The sequence below is a fragment of the Mobula hypostoma genome, chromosome 9 (assembly GCF_963921235.1).
Source record: "Mobula hypostoma chromosome 9, sMobHyp1.1, whole genome shotgun sequence".
NCBI classification, from domain to species: Eukaryota; Metazoa; Chordata; class Chondrichthyes; order Myliobatiformes; family Myliobatidae; genus Mobula; species Mobula hypostoma.
This window is the reverse complement of record NC_086105.1, coordinates 87,495,142-87,516,895: the sequence shown is the minus strand read 5'-3', so window position 1 is coordinate 87,516,895 and position 21,754 is coordinate 87,495,142. Positions and strand designations below refer to the sequence as shown.

At 43.3% G+C, this 21,754-nt stretch overlaps 1 protein-coding gene across 1 annotated transcript in view; it reads right to left on the bottom strand.

Moving 5' to 3' along the window:
- atpaf2 (ATP synthase mitochondrial F1 complex assembly factor 2) overlaps nt 1-21,754 on the bottom strand; it is a 55,120-nt gene that overhangs the window by 5,168 nt on the left and 28,198 nt on the right. The window contains exons 4-7 of the mRNA XM_063057361.1: nt 15,118-15,215; nt 14,426-14,506; nt 13,643-13,755; nt 9,514-9,629 (exon numbers count right to left, since the gene is read on the bottom strand). Of these exons, the coding sequence (XP_062913431.1) occupies nt 9,514-9,629; nt 13,643-13,755; nt 14,426-14,506; nt 15,118-15,215 (408 nt within the window). The remainder of the gene's footprint in view (nt 1-9,513; nt 9,630-13,642; nt 13,756-14,425; nt 14,507-15,117; nt 15,216-21,754) is intronic.

The window sequence follows — 21,754 nt, the reverse complement described above, 5'->3', positions numbered from 1 at the left end:
CTGGGCAATTAATATTCGATATATTACTTTTTGGATTCACTATTCAGATATACATGAATGCCTTCTTGGTTGGATTTAGAGGTAAACTCGGTGAAAGGTTTCTCTTTGGCCTCTTTACTGGGAGCTCCTCTTCCCTTTTTGTTTTCTAAGATTAGCAGACAAGAATTTAATCCCATTATTAAACATATATTAACAATTTGGTTTCACTTTTGTAGATATTTTGAGTTAAATAATTTTATTCTTTCTAGTAGTAACCATCAATTATTTTTTAAAACCATCAATTTTGGATAAGGCCTTTTTAATTTGGAAAATCAAGGGAATAATAACTTTTTCAGATTTGTTTTTAGGGGACTGTTTAACGTCTTTTTCTCAGTTAGTGGATAAATATGATTTATCTAATGTACACTTTTTTAGGAATTTTTTACGTGGTTTGTTGCCAAATTAACCGTTTCAAAAGGTTTGATAGCTATGATCTATAAACGGTTATTGAACTCACGAATGATATCTAATGATAAAATTAAACGTGCTTGGGAATCGGAACTTCAAGAGTCATTTTCAGAAAATCAATGGAGTAAAATTTTTCATTCGGTTAACAACTCATCTATTTGTGCCCGTCATTCCTTGATACAGTTCAAGGTAGTGCAGGCCCATATGTCAAAGGATAAACTAGCGTGTATTTTCTCCAATATCAGTCCTATTTGTGACAGATGTAATACTGAGCTGGCCACTTCAACTCATATGTATTGGTCTTGTATAAAACTTTTGGAGAGATGTTTTTAAAATACTATCAAAAGTTTTGGATCTGGATCTACAGCCTAATTTGCTTACGGCAATTTTTGGGATTATCCCATTGGAAGCAGGAAATATTCTTGTTTCCGCTCAACGTATGACAGCTTTTTCGACCTTACTGGCTAGGAGAGCCATTTTATTGAAGTGGAAGGATTCTAATCCACCTACTGTCTTTTTTCCTCCATTACGTCCTGTTTAAGTTTAGAGAAAATAAGAAGTCGGACATTTGATACATCCTTTAAATTTGAGCAAATCTGGTGACCTCTTATCCAATATTTTCATTTAATTTGATTTATTACCTTTTCAATCTATTTTTTCGAAGTTTTAGATTTGATCAGAAAGTTTCTCTTTTTTTTTGGTTGTATCCTCAAAATGGACTGCCCAGTCCCCTTTTTTTTTGGTTTTTTTTCTATACGGTAGTGGGTTTTTTTTCCTTCTCATTTAAAACCCAATGTTTTTTCTTTTTTTTTCATAAACTGATAAGAAGAGAATTATTATTTTCATTTTTAAAACTATATATTTTATACTAGTTTAACAATATCTATGATTTTGACAATGTCTATCTTAATCCAGGTTTATATTGTTACTGATATATATATCTGAGATAATTCTCCTCGACTATATTTATGCTTCTTTTAAATCAATAAAAAGATGAATAAAGACAAAAAAGGCACGGCAGTTCCTTCACTTTCTCACAAGTTTGCACAGATTCAGCACATCATCTAAAACTTCTATGCATGCACAGTGGCAAGTATCCTGACTGGTTGCATCACGGCCTGGTATGACTATAATGACTATATAATGACCAATGACTATAAACTGAAAAGCCTATTAAAAATAGTGGATACAGCCCAGTTCATCAGAGGAAAAGACACCTCCACCCTCCCAACACCACCACTGAGCACATCCACAAAGGGTGCAACTGCAAGGAAGCAGCATCCATCATCATCACCCCCACCATCCAGGCAATGCTCATTCTCACTGCCACCACACCACCAGGTTAAGGAACATTACACCCTTCAACCATCAAGCTCCAGAACCAGTGTGGATAGCTTCACTCACCTCAACTCTGAACTGACTTCACAAACTATGGACTCGTTTTCAAGGACTCAACAATTCATTTTCCAGATATTATTGCTTATTTATTATTATTTTTGTACTTCCACAGTTTGTCTTTTGCACATTGGTTGTTTGTCCATCTTTGTGTTTAGATTTTCATTTTGTGTTTCTTTGTATCTACTATAAATGCCCACAAGAAAATGAAATTCAGCGTTGTATATGGTGACATATATGTACTTCGATAACAAATTTACTTTGAAATTTAATGTAGTAGAATTGTCATAAGAATTTGTATTGTTTAAATAAGCCATTCCTCCTTTTCTCAAGAGTAAATTGGTTTGGCAATAATTACAGGACAGCAGCTGATGCTGGGAGTTTTGCTGACTCTTCCCTTCTTGATATCTCCATCTGAGGCTACGTCCACACTACGCCGGATAATTTTGAAAATGCCGGTTTCGAGTAAAAATGACAGGCGTCCACACTAAGCGTTTTTCAAAATATCTCTGTCCACATTAGATGGATATTTGGGCGAATTTCCTCCTACTGGGCATGCGCAGGACACACAGAAAACAAGCGAAGAGGAAATGGTATACCTGGTGCGCGTTTGTCCAGTTACAGAGTAGAAAAACTTAAAAGGAATTGCTCTTGGCTCTCGCGCAGAAGGACTTAAAACTAAAAAAAATACTGGAGCGTATGGAGGCAACCGACAGGGAGTTCACGGACAGTATGACCAAGCTGACGACGAACATTGGAAAACTAACTCTGTTGCATTAATAAAGCACCTTGTTAAATGTATAAAAGATGTCTGAATCAGTGTTATCTTGTATTTCCATACAATGTTACATTAGGCTGTTACACATCTATTGTCAGAGAAGTACTTGGATAAATAGGTAAACCACCTTCATACAAGCAAGGACAGAAAATAGGGCAAAGTGAGTATACTTATTTATTCAGTTAACTTTGGGTCAAAGTATTTGGTGAGAACATTTCTAAACTCTTCTGGCTTTAGTCTCGTTGCCGTCTGTTCTGCAATTGTTAGGTTCTGCGAAGCGCAGAATCAAATATCGCTGTGATGATTTATGCTCTAGTATCAATTGTTTGGCGACAATAAAGTAGTAATAATAAGAAGAAGAATAACAAGAAGAAAACAATGAAATGCCGCACTGTCGCCATCTGTTCCAGCACGTCATGACAGCGGTTTTAAAAAGCTCCGGTTACCCCTGTACACACTGCAACGGATATTAGGCGTTTTCAGATTTATTCGCTCTGGAGACCGTTTCTGAAAATCTCCATTTTCGGGGGATGAAAACACTGTTTCAGTGCGGACGGAAGGTCAAAACGAAGAGAAACAGCCTTGTTTTCAAAATTATCCGGCATAGTGGGGTCGTAAACTCAGAGGACAGTTGTGCAACAATATCCACTTTTAACCTAATAAACTCACACAGCTTTAATTACACCCCACCCACCCTGATCAACTCACACAGCTACTTTAATCACACCTCCCCCCACCCTAATCAACACACACAGCTACTTCAATTACAACCCCACCCTGATCAACTCAGACAGCTACTTCAATTACAACCCCACCCTGATCAACTCACACAGCTACTTCAATTACACCCCCACCCTGATCAACACACAGTGACTTTAATTACACCTCCCCCCACCCTAATCAACACACACAGCTACTTCAATTACAACCCCACCCTGATCAACTCAGACAGCTACTTCAATTACAACCCCACCCTGATCAACTCACACAGCTACTTCAATTACACCCCCACCCTGATCAACACACAGTGACTTTAATTACACCTCCCCCCACCCTAATCAACTCACACAGCTACTTTAATCACACCTCCCCCCACCCTAATCAACTCACACAGCTACTTTAATTACACCTCCCCCCACCCTAATCAACTCATACAGCTACTTTAATTACACCTCCCCCCACCCTAATCAACTCACACAGATACTTTAATTACACCTCCCCCCACCCTAATCAACTCACACAGCTACTTTAATTACACCTCCCCCCACCCTAATCAACTAACACAGATACTTTAATTACACCCCCACCCTAATCAACTCACACAGATACTTTAATTACACCCCCACCCTAATCAACTCACACAGATACATTAATTACACCTCCCCCCACCCTAATCAACTCACACAGCTACTTTAATTACATCCCCACCCTAATCAACTCACACAGATACTTTAATTACACCTCCACCCACCCTAATCAACTCACACAGATACTTTAATTACACCTCCCCCCCACCCTAATCAACTCACACAGCTACTTTAATTACACCCCCACCCTAATCAACTCACACAGATACTTTAATTACACCTCCTCCCACCCTAATCAACTCACAGATACTTTAATTACACCTCCCCCCACCCTAATCAACTCACACAGATACTTTAATTACACCCCCACACTAATCAACTCACACAGATACATTAATTACACCTCCCCCACCCTAATCAACTCACACAGCTACTTTAATTACATCCCCACCCTAATCAACTCACACAGATACTTTAATTACACCTCCCCCCACCCTAATCAACTCACACAGATACTTTAATTACACCTCCCCCCACCCTAATCAACTCACACAGCTACTTTAATTACACCCCCACCCTAATCAACTCACACAGATACTTTAATTACACCTCCCCCCACCCTAATCAACTCACACAGCTACTTTAATTACACCCCCACCCTAATCAACTCACACAGCTACTTTAATTACACCCCCCACCCTAATCAACTCACACAGCTACTTTAATTACACCCCCCACCCTAATCAACTCACACAGCTGCTTTAATTACACCCCCACCCTAATCAACTCACAGCTACTTTAATTACACCCCCACCCTAATCAACTCACACAGCTACTTTAATTACACCCCCACCCTAATCAACTCACACACCTACTTTAATCACACCCCCACCCTAATCAACTCACACACCTACTTTAATCACACCCCCACCCTAATCAACTCACACAGCTACTTTAATTACAACCCCACCCTAATCAACACACACAGATACTTTAATCACACCCCCACCCTGATCAACACACACAGATACTTTAATCACACCTCCCCCCACCCTAATCAACACACACAGCTATTTAATTACACCCCCACCCTAATCAACTCACACAGCTACTTTAATTACACCTCCCCCCACCCTAATCAACTCACACAGCTATGTAAATACACCCCCACCCTAATCAACTCACAGCTTCTTTAATTACACCTCCCCATCCTAATCAACTCACACAGATACTTTAATTACACCTCCCCCATCCTAATCAACTCACAGTGACTTTAATTACACCCCCGATCAACTCACACAGCTATTTAATTACACTCCCACCCAGATCAACTCACACAGTGACTTTAATTACACCTCCCCCCACCCTGATCAACTCACACAGCTATTTAATTACACCCCCACCCTAATCAACTCACACACCTACTTTAATTACACCTCCCCCACCCTAATCAACTCACACAGCTACTTTAATTACACCTCCCCCCACCCTAATCAACTCACACAGATATTTAATTACACTCCACCCTGATCAACTCACACAGCTCAGTTGCTGGTGAACGCAGCAGGCCAGGCAGCATCTCTTGGAAGAGGTACAGTCGATGTTTCAGACCGAGACCCTTCGTCAGGACTAACTGAAGGAAAAGTTAGTAAGGAAGGAAAAGTGGGAGCTGGGGGAGATACAAAATGATAGGAGAAGACAGGAGGGGGAGGGATGGAGCCAAGAGCTGGAAAATTGATTGGAAAAGGGGATATGAGAGGATCATGGGACAGGAGGCCCAGGGAGAAAGATGGGGGGGGGGACCCAGAGGATGGGCAAGGGGTTTTGTAAGAAGGACAGAGGGAGCAAAAGGAGAGTGAGAGATAGAATGTGTGTATAAAAATAAATAATTGATGGGGTACGAGGGGGAGGTGGGGCATTAGCGGAAGTTAGAGAAGTCAATGTTCATGCCATCAGGTTGGAGGCTACCCAGACGGAATATAAAGCGTAATTCCTCCAACCTGAGTGTGGCTTCATCTTTACAGTAGAGGAGGCCGTGGGAACGGGATGTGGAATTAAAATGTGTGGCCACTAGGAGATCCTGCTTTCTCTGGCGGACAGAGCGTAGGTGTTCAGCGAAACTGTCTCCTAGCCTGCGTCGGGTCTCACCAATATATAGAAGGCCACATCGGGAGCACCGGACGCAGTATATCACCCCAGCCGACTCACAGGTGAAGTGTCGCCTCACCTGGAAGGACTGTCTGGTGGTAAGGGAGGAAGTGTAAGGGCATGTGTAGCACTTGTTCCGCTTACAAGGATAAGTGCCAGGAGGGAGATCAGTGGGGAGGGACGGGAGGGAGGAAAGGACAAGGAAGTCGTGTAGGGAGCAATCCATGCGGAATGCAGTGGGGGGGGGAGGGAAAGATGTGCTTAGTGGTGGGATCCCTTTGGAGTTGGCGGAAGTTACGGAGAATAATATGTTGGACCCGGAGGCTGGTGGGGTGGTAGGTGAGGACAAGGGGAACCCTATTCCTAGTGGGGTGGCAGGAGGATGGAGTGAGGGCAGATGTGCGTGAAATGGGGGAGATGCGTTTGAGAGCAGAGTTGATGGTGGAGGAAGGGAAGCCCCTTTCTTTAAAAAAGGACATCTCCATCGTCCTGGAATGAATGGCCTCATCCTGAGAGCAGATGCGGCGGAGATGGAGGAATTGCGAGATCTCCCCATCCCCCTACTACTTTCAAATCCCGTACTAACTTTTCCTTCAGTTAGTCCTGACGAAGGGTCTCGGCCTGAAATGTCGACTGTACCTCTTCCTAGAGATGTGCCCGGCCTGCTGCGTTCACCTGCAACTTTGATGTGTGTTGCTTGAATTTCCAGTATCTGCAGAATTCCTGTTGTTAACTCACACCGCTACTGTAATTACACCCTGCATCCTAATCAACTCACAGCCACTGTAATTACACCCCCACCCTAATCAACTCACACAGCTACTTTAATCACACCCCCAGCCTAATCAACTCACACACCTACTTTAATCACAGCTCCCCCCCACCCTAATCAACTCACACGACTACTTAATCACACCTCCCCCCACCCTAATCAACTCACACAGCTACTTTAATTACACCCCCACCCTGATCAACTCACACAGCTACTTTAATCACACCCCCATCTTAATCAACTCAGCTACTGTAATTACACCCCCCACCCTAATCAACTCACAGCTACTGTAATTACACCCCCCCACCCTAATCAACTCAGCTACTTTAATTACACCCCCCACCTGAATCAACTCACACAGTTATTTAATTACAGCCCCACCCTGATCAACTCACAGCTACTTTAATCTCACCTCCCCCCCCCACCGCTTTTCCTGTCAGGACTCCATTTCATTCTTCCCCATTTGTCCACCTCACTGCTGATGAAAAGACATCCATTACTAGCATCCTTAGTCATAGTCATAGTCCGGGGGAAATTGGGTTTCGTTACAGTTGTACCAGCCAAGAATAGAGTATAAATATAGCAATATAAAACCATAAATAATTAAATAATAATATGTAAATTATCCCAGATGGAACTAAGTCCAGGACCAGTCTATTGGCTCAGGGTGTCTGACCCTCCAAGGGAGGAGTTGTAAAGTTTGATGGCCACAGGCAGGAATGACTTCCTATGATGCTCAGTGTTGCATCTCAGTGGAATGAGTTTCTGGCTGAATGTACCCCTTCTTCCTTCTTAGTTGACAGAGCCTCAACTGTCTTTAATCTATTGCCTGCATGTCTGCTTTTACTCTTCAGAGAAAGGATCAACCTCCACATTCAATAATATCTTCCATAATTTTCATCACCTTATGGGATTCTGTCATTGAACACATCTTTCCCGCCCAAGATATGACAAATGGATTTGTGGATTGTGTAGAAGACTGGCAAAAAAATACAGTGTGATATAAATCAGTTGCAAATATGGGCAGATGAATGTGAGGTGTTGCACATTGGGAGGGTAAATGCAAGGAGACAGTACACTGATAAGGGCAAGATCCTGAACAGTGTTGCTGAATAGAGATCTTGTGATCCAGGTTGATAGCTCAATGAAAGTGGATACAGTACACAGGTCGACAGGGTCTATAAGAAGGCTTATGGAATGCCTGCTTTTATTAGTCGACGCATTGAGTTCAAAAGTCAAGAGGTTACATTGCAACTTTATAAGACTCTGGCTAGGCCACATCTGGAGGATTACATACATTCTGGTTGCCCCACTATAGGAAGAACATTGAGGATTTGGAGAGGATGCAAGTTTACCAGGGTGCTGCCTGGTTTCGAGGGCATGAGAGGCTGGACAAACGTGGGTGGTTTATTTTGGAGCAGTGGAGGCTCGGGGGGAGATTTGATTGAGGTTTATTAGATTATGAGAAACAGATAGAGTAGACAGGGAGCATCTTTTTCCCGGGGTAGAACTGCCTGATACCAGAGGGCATGCATTGAAGGTGAGAGGGGGTAGGTTCAAGGGGGATGTGAGGGGTAAGTTCTTTTTTACTCAGAGTGGTGGATGCCTGGAATACACTGCCCGGTATGATGGTAGAGGCAAATGCATTAGAGGGTTTTAAAGACATTTAGATACGCACACGAATATCAGTACATATATATTGTACATGCATACTTCGACAATAAAATGAACTGTTTAATATGAGGAAGATGGAGGGATATGGACATTGTATAGGAAGGAGGGATTTGTTTTTAGGGGATTTTTGATTTATATTTTAGCAGGTTTGGCACAACATTGTGGGCCAAAGAGTCTGTTCCTGTACTCTATTATGTATGTTCTATGTTCTGGTCAAAGAACACTGAGGCTGTCTACAAGAAGGGTCAGAGCCGTCTCTATTTCCTGAGGAGACTGAGGTCCTTTAACATCTGTCCGACGATGCTGAGGATGTTCTACAAGTCTGTGGTGGCCAGTGCTATCATGTTTGCTGTTGTGTGCTGGGGCAGCAGGCTGAGGGTAGCAGACAGTAACAGAATCAACAAACTCATTCATAAGGCCAGTGATGTTGTGGGGATGGAACTGGACTCTCTCACGGTGGTGTCTGAAAAGAGGATGCTGTCCAAGTTGCATGCTATCTTGGACAATGTCTCCCATTCACTACATAATGTACTGGGTGGGCACAGGAGTACATTCAGCCAGAGACTCATTCCACCGAGATGCAGCACTGAGCGTCATAGGAAGTCATTCCTGCCTGTGGCCATCAAACTTTACAACTCCTCCCTTGGAGGGTCAGACACCCTGAGCCAATAGGCTGGACCTGGACTTATTTTCCTGGCATAATTTACATATTACTATTTAACTATTTATAGTGTTATTACTATTTATTATTTATGGTGCAGCTGTAACGAAAACCAATTTCCCCCGGGATCAATAAATTATGACTATGACTATGACTAACACATGTTCACCTTTTTCCACATATGATAAAGAATCCTTGGGCTGAGGTATCATCTCTGCTTCTTGCCAATATGCTGAGAGCTTTCAGTATTATATTTATTGGCCAGCATAAGTAGGAGTTTGTGGTTCGGAGAACATGACACAATATGCTCTGTCACCAACATATATCATACCTGAAATTGTTCCTCTAGCCGAGACAGCCACACAGCCTTCTCTACACTGAGGTTTCGATCAATTAAATTTAGGGAAAGAACCACTGATTTAAGTTGTTGGATGACATACTCCAGACCTTAAAAAAAAGTAAAAAAGTAACAAAGGTAACAATTTCAACAAGGTTTTTCTCACCTTTTCAAAGGCAGTTTTAATTACAAAGGAAGCTATATTATATACTTAATGAACAAGATATTCTTCCTCTACATAATCTCCCTACAAAAAAATCTTTTGAAAGAGAATCTGTCCTTGAAAGTAAAGGGAAGCAACTCCTTCATTTTACACATTGTGGCCGGGGGGGGGTCAATAAAATCCACAGAGCATATCCGATGACACCCTCTAATGACCAGCAGAAAGTCAACTAAGATCATGGCAAATAGGTTCACATCTGTTATGTTCAGTCATTCTTCCACTACATAGTGTTTTCCAAGGAAGTACCACAAAGGTACAAAGACAGCGACACATCCTTAGACTCGGAGCAATACAGCGCAGATACAGGCCTTTTGGCCAACAAGTCCCTGTTAACCCAGCTCATCCCAATTTCCATATCCCTCCGAGTTCCACCACCACATGCTATCCAAGTGCCTCTTTAATGATACTATTATATCTGCTTCAACCACTATTTCTAAGCAGCTTATGCCATATACCACCCTCTGTATGAAACACTTTCCCCTCTCATACACATCTATGTCCCCTAGTTTAGAACTCCCTTACCGGGGGTAAAACACTGTTACAGGGCTTCATTAGTCAGGGGATTGAACTCAAGAGCCGTGAGGTAATGTCGCAGCTCTATAAAACCCTGGTTAGGCCACATGTGGAATATTGTGTTCAGTTCTGGACACCACGCTATAGGAAGGATGTGGAAGCTTTACAGAAGGTGCAGAGTATATTTACCAGGATGCTGCATGTCTTATGAAGATAGGTTGAGTAAGCTAGACCTTTTTACTTCGGAGTGAAGGAGGATGAGAGGTGATTTGACAGAGGTGTACAAGATGATAGAGTGGATAGCCAGAGATTTTTACCCCCGGGGTAGAAATGGTTAACACAATGGGGCATAATTTTGAGGTGACTGGAGGAGAGTATGGGGGGGTGGGGGTGGGGGTGGGGGGAGTGTCAGCGGTAAGTTCTTTACACAGACAGTGGTAGATGCGTGGAACATCCTGCCAGGGGTAGTGGTAGAGGCAGACAGTAGCAGTATTTAAAAATATCTTAGACAGGCATATGGATGATAGAAAAATGTCCGGCTATATAGAAGGGAAGGATTAGATTGATCATAGAGTAGGCTAAAAGGTTGGCACAACATTATGGGCCAAAGGGCCTGTACAATGCTGTAATGTTCTATATTCAATCAACACTGCTCATACCCTTAAGTATTTCTAGAAGGTCGTACCTGTACAACAGCTCAGGCAGGGTATGCATCCCATTAGTACCTATAAGGTGAAACTTATCAGCATAAATGGCAGCAATGCTTCACTCTCTGATAAGCTCAACACCTTTTATGCATGCTGTGAAAGGCAGCATAAAACTATATCCCTGTCTCAAAGACAAACGATAACATCCTTCAAGAGGATGAGTGAAGTCTCACAAGGCATCAGGCCTTGATCAGACCCTGCCAGAGTTGCTGTGCATTCAATTGTGTCATAGAATTAGCTTTTCACTTTAAGAATTAAGCAAAAAGGTCATTGAGGGTCGAGCAGTGGATGTTGTCTATTTGGACCCAAGCAAGGCCTTTGATAAAAAGTCCCAGTGTTAGACTGGTTTGGCAGGTTAAGTTACATGAAATCCAAGGGAAAAATAATTCAAAATTGGCTCAGTGATAGGATGTACTTAGCAAAGTACTGAAAACCTCTGTCAAGCAACTAGCTGGAGTGTTCAATGGCATCTTCGGTCTCACTGCTGCAGGTTCTCACCTGCTTCTAAACGGTATCAATCATATCAGTGCACAAAAAGAACCTCAACAACTAACCCACAGTAACTCTCAGACCTACTGTGAAATGCTTTGACAGGATGGTGATGGCTAGAATTAATTCCTGTTTGAGCAAAGACCAGGGCCCACTGCAATTCGTCGATCGACACAACAGTTCACAGCAGATGCAGTCTCACTAGTTCTCCACTCTGCCTTGCACCAGCAATACACATATCAGGCTGCTGCTCAGTGTTCAACACCATCATCCCCTCGATACTAATAAACAACCTTCAAAACCTGGACCACTGTACCTTCTTCTCCAACTAAATCCTTTTCTTCCTCGGCAGGAGACAAGAGTCAGTGCAGATTGGTACTAACATCTCCTCCTTCCTAATCAACTCAGGCACACCTCAAAGATGTGAGCTTAGCCCACTGACCTACTCTCTCTGCACATGACTGTGTAGCTAGGCACAGATCAAATGCCATCTAATCATTTGTCAATGGCACCACTGTTGTTTGCAGAATCAAGGATGGCAATGAGGAAGCATACAGGAGTGAGATAGATTCGCTCATTGAGTGGTGTTGCAACAACAACCTTGGACTCAATGGCAGCAAGACCAAGGAATGGATTGTGAATTTCAGGAAGACCAAGGGATGGATTGTGAATTTCAGGAAGACCAAGGAAGTGATTGTGAATTTCAGGAAGACCAAGGGATGGATTGTGAATTTCAGGAAGACCAAGGGATGGATTGTGAATTTCAGGAAGACCGAGGAAGTGATTGTGAATTTCAGGAAGACCAAGGGATGGATTGTGAATTTCAGGAAGACCGAGGAAGTGATTGTGAATTTCAGGAAGACCAAGGGATGGATTGTGAATTTCAGGAAGACCGAGGAAGTGATTGTGAATTTCAGGAAGACCAAGGGATGGATTGTGAATTTCAGGAAGACCGAGGAAGTGATTGTGAATTTCAGGAAGACCAAGGGATGGATTGTGAATTTCAGGAAGACCGAGGAAGTGATTGTGAATTTCAGGAAGCCCAAGGGATGGATTGTGAATTTCAGGAAGACCAAGGAATGGATTGTGAATTTCAGGAAGACCGAGGAATGGATTGTGAATTTCAGGAAGACCGAGGAATGGATTGTGAATTTCAGGAAGAGGGACTCAGGAGAACACACACTAGTCCTCAGTGAGGGGTCAATGGCAGAAAGCGTGAACAGATGCAAGTTCCTAGGTGTCAATATCTCAAGAGGATCTGATATATTGATGCAATCAAGAAGGTGGCATACCAGCAGCTATACTTCTGTTCAGTTTTCTGGTTCTGAGTCAACTGGAGCCCAATTTCTGAACAGAGTACCAAGCAGATTCTTGTAGATGCTGAAAATAAAGTCACTGGTACCCAATAAGGGTGCGCTAGAATTTCTTGGCATTGCTATCTCAAGAAACAAGCTTTCAAAACTATGTATGGCAATAGGATGAACAACAAGTTTTTCAGCTCATCATTCATGTGTTCATAAACCTTCAGCTCTCCATTTGATGACTGCCTATTCTTTGTCCTCCAAAATATTGTGGAGTAGATGAAGCAATACAGCGATGCAAATTATGACTGTAGCTCCTGGTACGAAGACAACTAAACCACAATAATTCTCATTTATGTCACACAATAGATGCAGCAAAAAGTCCCAAAGAACTCTCATTGAAGCACTATCCAATAAAACATAAAACTGAACCACAAAATGACAAATCGGGTGAATGACCAAAAGATTATCCAGAGAGGAATGCCTTAATGGAGAGAAGCTGAAGAAGTTTAGGTGGGAATTCCAGAGTTTAGGGCCAAGACGACCAAAGATGGACAGACTAAAGTCAAGGCTGTGCACTGACTGGAAAAATGCACACTCACCCACGTGCTCCAAGGCTGAACGAAGTGATAGAGAGATGAGACAATGAAGGGACTTGGAAACAAAAGGATTTTTAAAATCAATGCAGTGCCAGTGTTTGAGCCAGTGCAGGAGTGAAAGAGAACAGAGCCTTGCAAGGGTTAGAAATAGAACAGCAGAATTGTGGATAACCTTAAGCTTATGAAGCACAACAATAGTCCATTTAAAGAGGACAGAATGAATCCTCATTTTATATTTTGTCACTTGATCAAGAATACACAACAGAGGCCAAGGATTAATTAATCACATACCTATAAGTGCCCAAAAGTTATATGAAGAGAGATGTTTTTCAAAGGTCTCCTTGGACTTGCTTGGAATGTTTGGTCCCAAAATATTTGTGGAGAAGCCAATCTCAACATTATATCTGTTAGGAAAAAATGTGTCAAGCAATTTTAAACAGAAGGAATCAGAAATGCTTGTTCTTAGACTACTACTGCTTAGAGCACGTGCCCCAACTTCCCTGCGGCCTCACAAATTTCTTTTCTCACCTTCCCAATTCTGATAAAAGGTCTTCAACCTAAAACATTAACTCCATTTCTCTTCCATAGTTGCAACTTGATCTGCTGTGTTTTCAAAAATTTGCTATTATTTTACATTTCCAGCATCTGCAACTTCTTGTGATATGTTTTAAACATTTGCTGATGAAATGTAGCTACTCTTGTTTAAAGGCTGTTAATGCACCAATTGTGCAGAAGTTTTAAAACCCCTTTCAACTCTAAGGACATATAGTCAAACCAAACACATATGAAGTACTATATTGACCAACACACATCAAAGTTGCTGGTGAACGCAGCAGGCCAGGCAGCATCTCTAGGAAGAGGTACAGTCGACGTTTCAGGCCGAGACCCTTTGTCAGGACTGACGAAGGGTCTCAGCCTGAAACGTCGACTGTACCTCTTCCTAGAGATGCTGCCTGGCCTGCTGCGTTCACCAGCAACTTTGATGTGTGTTGCTTGAATTTCCAGCATCTACAGAATTCCTGTTGTTGTTTACTATATTGACCAGCTGTGGTTCCACAGAGAATCAAACCTTACCTGTTCTCTATCCATTCAACAACAGGATCCCATTCGTTTTTCTGGAGCTCCACTAAGCCAGGTGGCTCCACCACTCTGTAGCTACACAAAAATGAACAGGTGCAGAGCAGGGTCAGTTAAGACTCATTATTTAAGATCCTGAAGTCACCCCATTACTTCAATTGTACTTTAACCTGGACTACCTTTTTAGTTAAAAAAAAATCATCAAAGCAATCTCAATTAATATCAATATTAACAATCAGCAATTAAAACATCTTTAGTTTCTAATGAAACTCCCAAACCTCTCCCTTTTACATTTCACCAATTAATATTTACTTTGCTGGTGAGTGGTACCATGAAAGAAAAGCTGAAAGGGGACAGATGAAACTTAATAGTTTGAGGTGACATGTGGCCTGCCACTAATTCTATGCATTGATGCCTAAACCTTATGCTTCACTGAACTGCATTTGCCATTCAACTGGCCACCCAGGCAATCATCCGTTTTTCTAAAGTCCTAGTCACATTTACTCAACCCTATCCAACAAGTCATTGTCTGCTTCTCTCCCATCCCAACCCAGTGCTGCACATGCCAAATTTAGTGCTTGGAAGATAATGTCAGAGTTTAATTCGTTAACTGAATTAGCTTCATTTATATGTGAAGTTCACACTCACATGGAACAACTAACAATTTCACCTCAGCAAATGCCACTCACCAAACCATGTCTGTGTCCAGAAATTTGAGAGCTGACCTAATCAGCTGTTCCTTTGTTCTTTGTGTTGGATTATCCAGTGCAGTGTTACACAACGTTGTCTAATCAAAGAAAATATTTTGCAGTTTAGCTTCAAAAATCAACAACCATTCATTGCTGTATGAATCCAATGTCACTTTTGAATGAGCTACTTTTAGATAAGATGTTAAACCAAGTAGGAAGCTGAAAGGAAAGACTAGGAGAACTATCGTGCTAGGAGACTATATTGCAAGTGGAGCAGGTAAGCAGTTCATCAGCCATGAAAGAAATTTCAAAATGATACAATTCCGTACTGGTGCCAGGATCAAGAATGTCTCAGAGCAGTCACAGGGCATTCTAAAAGGGAAGGAGAGAAATTATGGTCCACATCAATAGGTAGAAAGGCTGATGGTATCCTGCATCAACGTGATGAATGCAGGAAGTGAGGACATTCATTGACTAAAAGAGCCAGACCTCCAAGGATGTGATCTCTGGATTACTTCTTGTATCATGTGCAAGTGGATATCAGAATAAGAGTTTGGTCTGGCTACATAACTATTCTAAAGCTCAAAAGCACATTGATACCAGAAGTAATCAATCACACACTTAGATGATTTAGAAGAGAGGACTTTCAATCTTTCGATCATAGGATTATTATAGAGTAAAATAGGGCTGTACAAGCAAAGCATGTTGCACATGAAACAGAATGGGATCAACATCTTTGGAGGAAGGTTTGCTCAGGGGAAATGGCCTACAATGTAAGTGTACAGTTATGTATGTTGTAAGGAGGTACAAATATACACAGTGGCCACTTTATTAAGTACTGAGTGTTTCTGCTGCTCTAGCCCATCTACTTCAAGCTTTGACATGTTGTGCATTCAGAGATGCTCTTCTGCACACCACTGTTGTAGCTCATAGTTATTTCAGTTACTGTTGCCTTCCTGTCACTTTGAACCAACTTGGCTATTCTCCTCTGACCTCTCTCATTAACAAAGCATTTTCACGGACGTTTTTCCACACCATTCTCTGTAAGGTCTAGAGCAGGGGTAGGCAACCTACCAGATCCGGCCTGCGAAGGTACTTTGACTGGCCTGCCAGCAAATATTGGGATACTATGCTGGTCTGGCCCGCAAGCGATTTTTCCTTATTCTGAGTGTTTCATGCGACCATACTGATGGACAGTCTTGTTACACTGGCCCCAGGTTCCGTTTTGTTCCAAACCAAACACTGGTATATACGAATGACAGGAAGGCAGACTACCTTAATAATATGTATTAGATGCAGTATTCTTCGTGTACATGCAGATTTTCAGATGGGATCATTCAAATTTGTAAACAGAAACAGCGTCACTATGTTTTAACAAGAAATCCACGCTAAATATCCAGATATTTACATGTGCTACAATACTTGTTGAATAACTCGCGTTTCGAAATAAAATCGAAGAAAAAAATTCTAATGGCAATGAATGCGAAACACAGGAAGGGAGACCTGAGTGTCGAAATTTCCAAGACACTTGGACACTAGGTTACTCCTTCATTGAGCAAGCTGGGAAACCAGTTTGTCTCATTTGCCTAGAAAATGAGACAAAGGTCCAAGAATTGAGAAAAGAGTTTTCATCTCGTTTTGCCGATTTTCGCTTGCATGCAAATGAGTTCAAGCTGTTTGCTACTCCATTTGATGTGGAAGTGGACACTGCATCAGAAATTTTTCAAATGGAATTGATTGAGATGCAGTATGACGACATACTGAGATCAAAATTTCATTCTGAAGATGTGTCAGTGCTTGACTTTTATAGAAAATATATTCATCCAAGTGGGACGTATCCTAACTTAGTAGACCATGCAAAAAAGATGCCATCATTGTTTGGCAGCACTTATCTGTGTGAGCAATTATTTTCAGAAATGAAGCACACCAAGAACCATTTGAGAACAAGATTGACTGATGCCCATCTGGATAATGTCTTGCTCTTGGCGTCAACAAGTCTGACACCCAATATTGAGAAGCTTTCAAGCAACAAACAGCAGCAAGTTTCACATTGATTTATCGACTGTTTGCATTAAAATTTTCTTTTTTATTATACTTAATTTACCACCATTCAATGCATCATGTTCATACGTTTTATGTGTAAAGATTCTTTGTGTCCTTTTAATAGATTCAAAAGATGCCTTGACTAAAATAATTTGCAACTAAACTGAGTTCTTTGATTACTAATTGGCTTCCTTGCATAAGCACAAATGATTTTCTAGCATGCATTATTCATTAATTTGAGGCAAAACATAACTAGATGTATTTAAATGGATAATTCCCATATTTCAAGTTTTTTATGGCATTTATCTGGCCCACCGTCCGCTCATTATTACGCGATCCGGCCCACAGAGGCATAAAGGTTGCCAACTCCTGGTCTAGAGACTGTTCTGGTGAAAACCAAAAGAAATCAGCGGTTTTTGAGATACTCAAACCAACCCGTAAATCTAGTCAGCTCCATCTTGAGTACTAGCTTACAAAGTACTCAGTACATCTTCAGGGAGCAGTGTCTCAGAAAGGCAGCGTCCATTATTAAGGACCTCCAGCACCCAGGGCATGCCCTTTTCTCACTGTTACCATCAGGTAGGAGGTACAGGAGCCTGAAGGCACACACTCAGCGATTCAGGAAGAGCTTCTTCCCCTCTACCACCTGATTCCTAAATGGACATTGAACCCGTGAACACTACCTCACTTTTTTAGTATATATTATTTCTGTTTTTGCACAGTTTTTAATCTATTCAATGTCCATATACTGTAATTTATTTATTCTATATTATGTATTGCATTGAACTGCTGCTGCTAAGTTAATAAATTTCATGACACATGCTAGTGACAATACACCTGACTCTGATTCTGAACCCATCCAGCACCCATCTTCCACAGTCAAAGTCACTTTGATCACATTTCTTCCCCATTCTAACGTTTGGTCTGAACAACAACTGAACCGCCTGACCACGTCTGCATGCGTTTATACATCGAGTTGCTGCTACACGATTGGCTGATTAGATGCAAACAACAGGAATTCTGCAGATGCTGGAAATTCAAGCAACATACATCAAAGTTGCTGGTGAACGCTCCACATTCGAAGTGATTGCGCAACCACCAACTGCGACTCCAGCCTTGAACTCCAGGCCGGGTCTTTATGTGCTGCTATTGTGACTCCCGTCTCCCCTTCCCCCACCACCACTCCGCAGCCCCGTCTTCCTCAGATCCCACCGTCAACTCCTGGGCCCTCAGAGGCTCCACCTTCCTCTCACCCCAACCCTCCCCTCTCCATTGACACACCCAGCCTCCCCCCTCCCCCCTTTGATCCCAGCTCTCATCTGTGCCGGGTCTTTACCATCCCCTCCGACCTTCAACAGTCAGAGGCAGAACGCTCTGTTCTCAGTAAGGGCCTCACGTTTGTCCCCTTTCGCCCACACCTCAGCGAGTTCCGTGTTCGCCACGATGCGGAACTTTTCTTCCGCCGTCTCCGTTTCCGAGCCTACTTCTTCGGCAAGGACTCTTCCACCCCCACCGATGACCCCTTCTCCCGTCTTCAACCCTCCTCTTCTTCATGGACACTCCGCTCTGGTCTTCTGCCTGCTCTGGATCTCTTTATTGCTAACTGCCGACGGGACATCAACCGTCTCGACTTCACCGCACCTTGTCCCCATTCCAACCTCACTCCTTCGGAACGCTCTGCTCTCCACTCCCTCCGCACTAATCCTAACCTTATTATTAAACCCGCAGATAAGGCGGGTGCTGTTGTAGTCTGGCGTACTGACCTCTACCTTGCCGAGGCACAGCGACAACTCGCGGATACCTCCTCTTATTTACCCCTCGATCGTGACCCCACTAAGGAGCACCAGGTCATTGTCTCCCACACCATCACCGACTTTATCCGCTCAGGGGATCTCCCATCCACTGCTACCAACCTTATAGTTCCCACACCCCGCACTTCCCGTTTCTACCTCCTACCCAAGATCCACAAACCTGCCTGTCCTGGCCGACCTATTGTCTCAGCTTGCTCCTGCCCCACTGAACTCATTTCTGCATTCCTCGACACGGTTTTATCACCACTTGTTCAATCCCTTCCGACCTATGTTCGTGACACTTCTCACGCTCTTAAACTTTTCGATGATTTTAAGTTCCCTGGCCCCCACCGCTTTATTTTCACCATGGATGTCCAGTCCTTATATACTTCCATCCCCCATCAGGAAGGTCTCAAAACTATATGCTTCTTTTTGGATTCCAGACCTAATCAGTTCCCCTCTACCACCACTCTGCTCCGTCTAGCAGAATTAGTCCTTACTCTTAATAATTTCTCCTTTGGCTCCTCCCACTTCCTCCAAACTAAAGGTGTAGCTATGGGCACCCGTATGGGTCCTAGCTATGCCTGCCTTTTTGTTGGGTTTGTGGAACAATCTATGTTCCGTGCCTATTCTGGTAACTGTCCCCCACTTTTCCTTCGCTACATCGATGATGCATTGGCGCTGCTTCCTGCACGCATGCAGAACTCGTTGACTTTATTATCTTTGCCTCCAACTTTCACCCTGCCCTCAAGTTTACCTGGTCCATTTCCAACACCTCCCTCCCCTTTCTAGATCTTTCTGTCTCTGTCTCTGGAGACAGCTTATCCACTGATGTCTACTATAAGCCTACTGACTCTCACAGCTATCTGGACTATTCCTCTTCTCACCCTGTCTCTTGCAAAAACGCCATCTCCTTCTCGCAATTCCTCCGTCTCTGCCGCATCTGCTCTCAGGATGAGGCTTTTCATTCTAGGACGAGGGAGATGTCTTCCTTTTTTAAAGAAAGGGGCTTCCCTTCCTCCACTATCAACTCTGCTCTTAAACGCATCTCCCCCATTTCACGCACATCTGCTCTCACTCCATCCTCCCACCACCCCACTAGGAATAGGGTTCCCCTGGTCCTCACCTACCACCCCACCAGCCTCCGGGTCCAACATATTATTCTCCGTAACTTCCGCCACCTCCAACGGGATCCCACCACTAAGCACATCTTCCCCTCCCCCACTCTCTCTGCATTCCGCAGGGATCGCTCCCTACACAACTCCCTTGTCCATTCGTCCCCCCCCCATCCCTCCCCACTGATCTCCCTCCTGGCACTTATCCGTGTAAGCGGAACAAGTGCTACACATGCCCTTACACTTCCTCCCTTACCACCATTCAGGGCCCCAAACTGTCCTTCCAGGTGAGGCATCACTTCACCTGTGAGTCGACTGGGGTGATATACTGCGTCCGGTGCTCCCGATGTGGCCTTTTATATATTGGTGAGACCCGACGCAGACTGGGAGACCGCTTTGCTGAACATCTACGCTCTGTCCGCCAGAGAAAGCAGGATCTCCCAGTGGCCACACATTTTAATTCCACATCCCATTCCCATTCTGACATGTCTATCCACGGCCTCCTCTACTGTAAAGATGAAGCCACACTCAGGTTGGAGGAACAACACCTTATATTCTGTCTGGGTAGCCTCCAACCTGATGGCATGAACATTGACTTCTCTAACTACCGCTAGGCCCCACCTCCCCCTCGTACCCCAGCTGTTACTCATTTTTATGCACACATTCTTTCTCTCACTCTCCTTTTTCTCCCTCTGTCCCTCTGAATATACCCCTTGCCCATCCTCTGGGTCACCCCCCCCCGTCTTTCTTCCCAGACCTCCTGTCCCATGATCCTCTCGTATCCCCTTTTGCCTATCACCTGTCCAGCTCTCGGCTCTATCCCTCCCCCTCCTGTCTTCTCCTATCATTTTGCATCTCCCCCTCCCCCTCCAGCTTTCAAATCCCTTACTCACTCTTCCTTCAGTTAGTCCTGACGAAGGGTCTCGGCCTGAAACGTCGACTGCGCCTCTTCCTATAGATGCTGCTTGGCCTGCTGCGTTCACCAGCAACTTTGATGTATGTTGGCTGATTAGATATTTGCATTAACGAGGTGTACAGGTGTAACTAATAGGCCACTGAATGTAGAAGGAAAACTAGGTCAGTCCGATAGATGGTGCAGGTGAGGGTATGTAAAGGCACGAGAGGAATTGTCTTTATTGTAATGCATAGAATCTGACTGGATTATATGACCCTGTAATTTCAGTCTCTGAGGCTGATGTGAGAGCGTCCTTCAGGAGGGTGAACCATGGAAAACATCTGGCCCAGATGGAGAACCTGGCCGAGTACAGAAGACCTGTGCTAATCAACTGGCTGGAATGTTTACTGATATCTTCAACCTCTCACTTCAGCAGGCTGAGGTACCACCTGCTAAAAGCAGGTTTCAATCACACCAGTGCCCAAGAAGAAAGTGATAACCTGCCCCAATGACTATCTTCCAGGAGCACTTGGATCCACAGTGGTGAAGAGCTGTGAGAGACTGGTTATGAAACATATCAACTCCCACCTGAGGAGTGACTTAGATCCTCTCCAATTTGCCTATGACAAGTCAACAGCAAATGCCATGTCATTGGCTTCTCACTCAGCTCTGTAACGTCTGCATAGAGAAGACCCAAACATCAGAATGCTCTTCATTGACCACAGCTCTGTATTCATCACTATCACCCCCTCAAAACTAATCACCAAGGTCCAACAACTAGGCCTTGATACCTC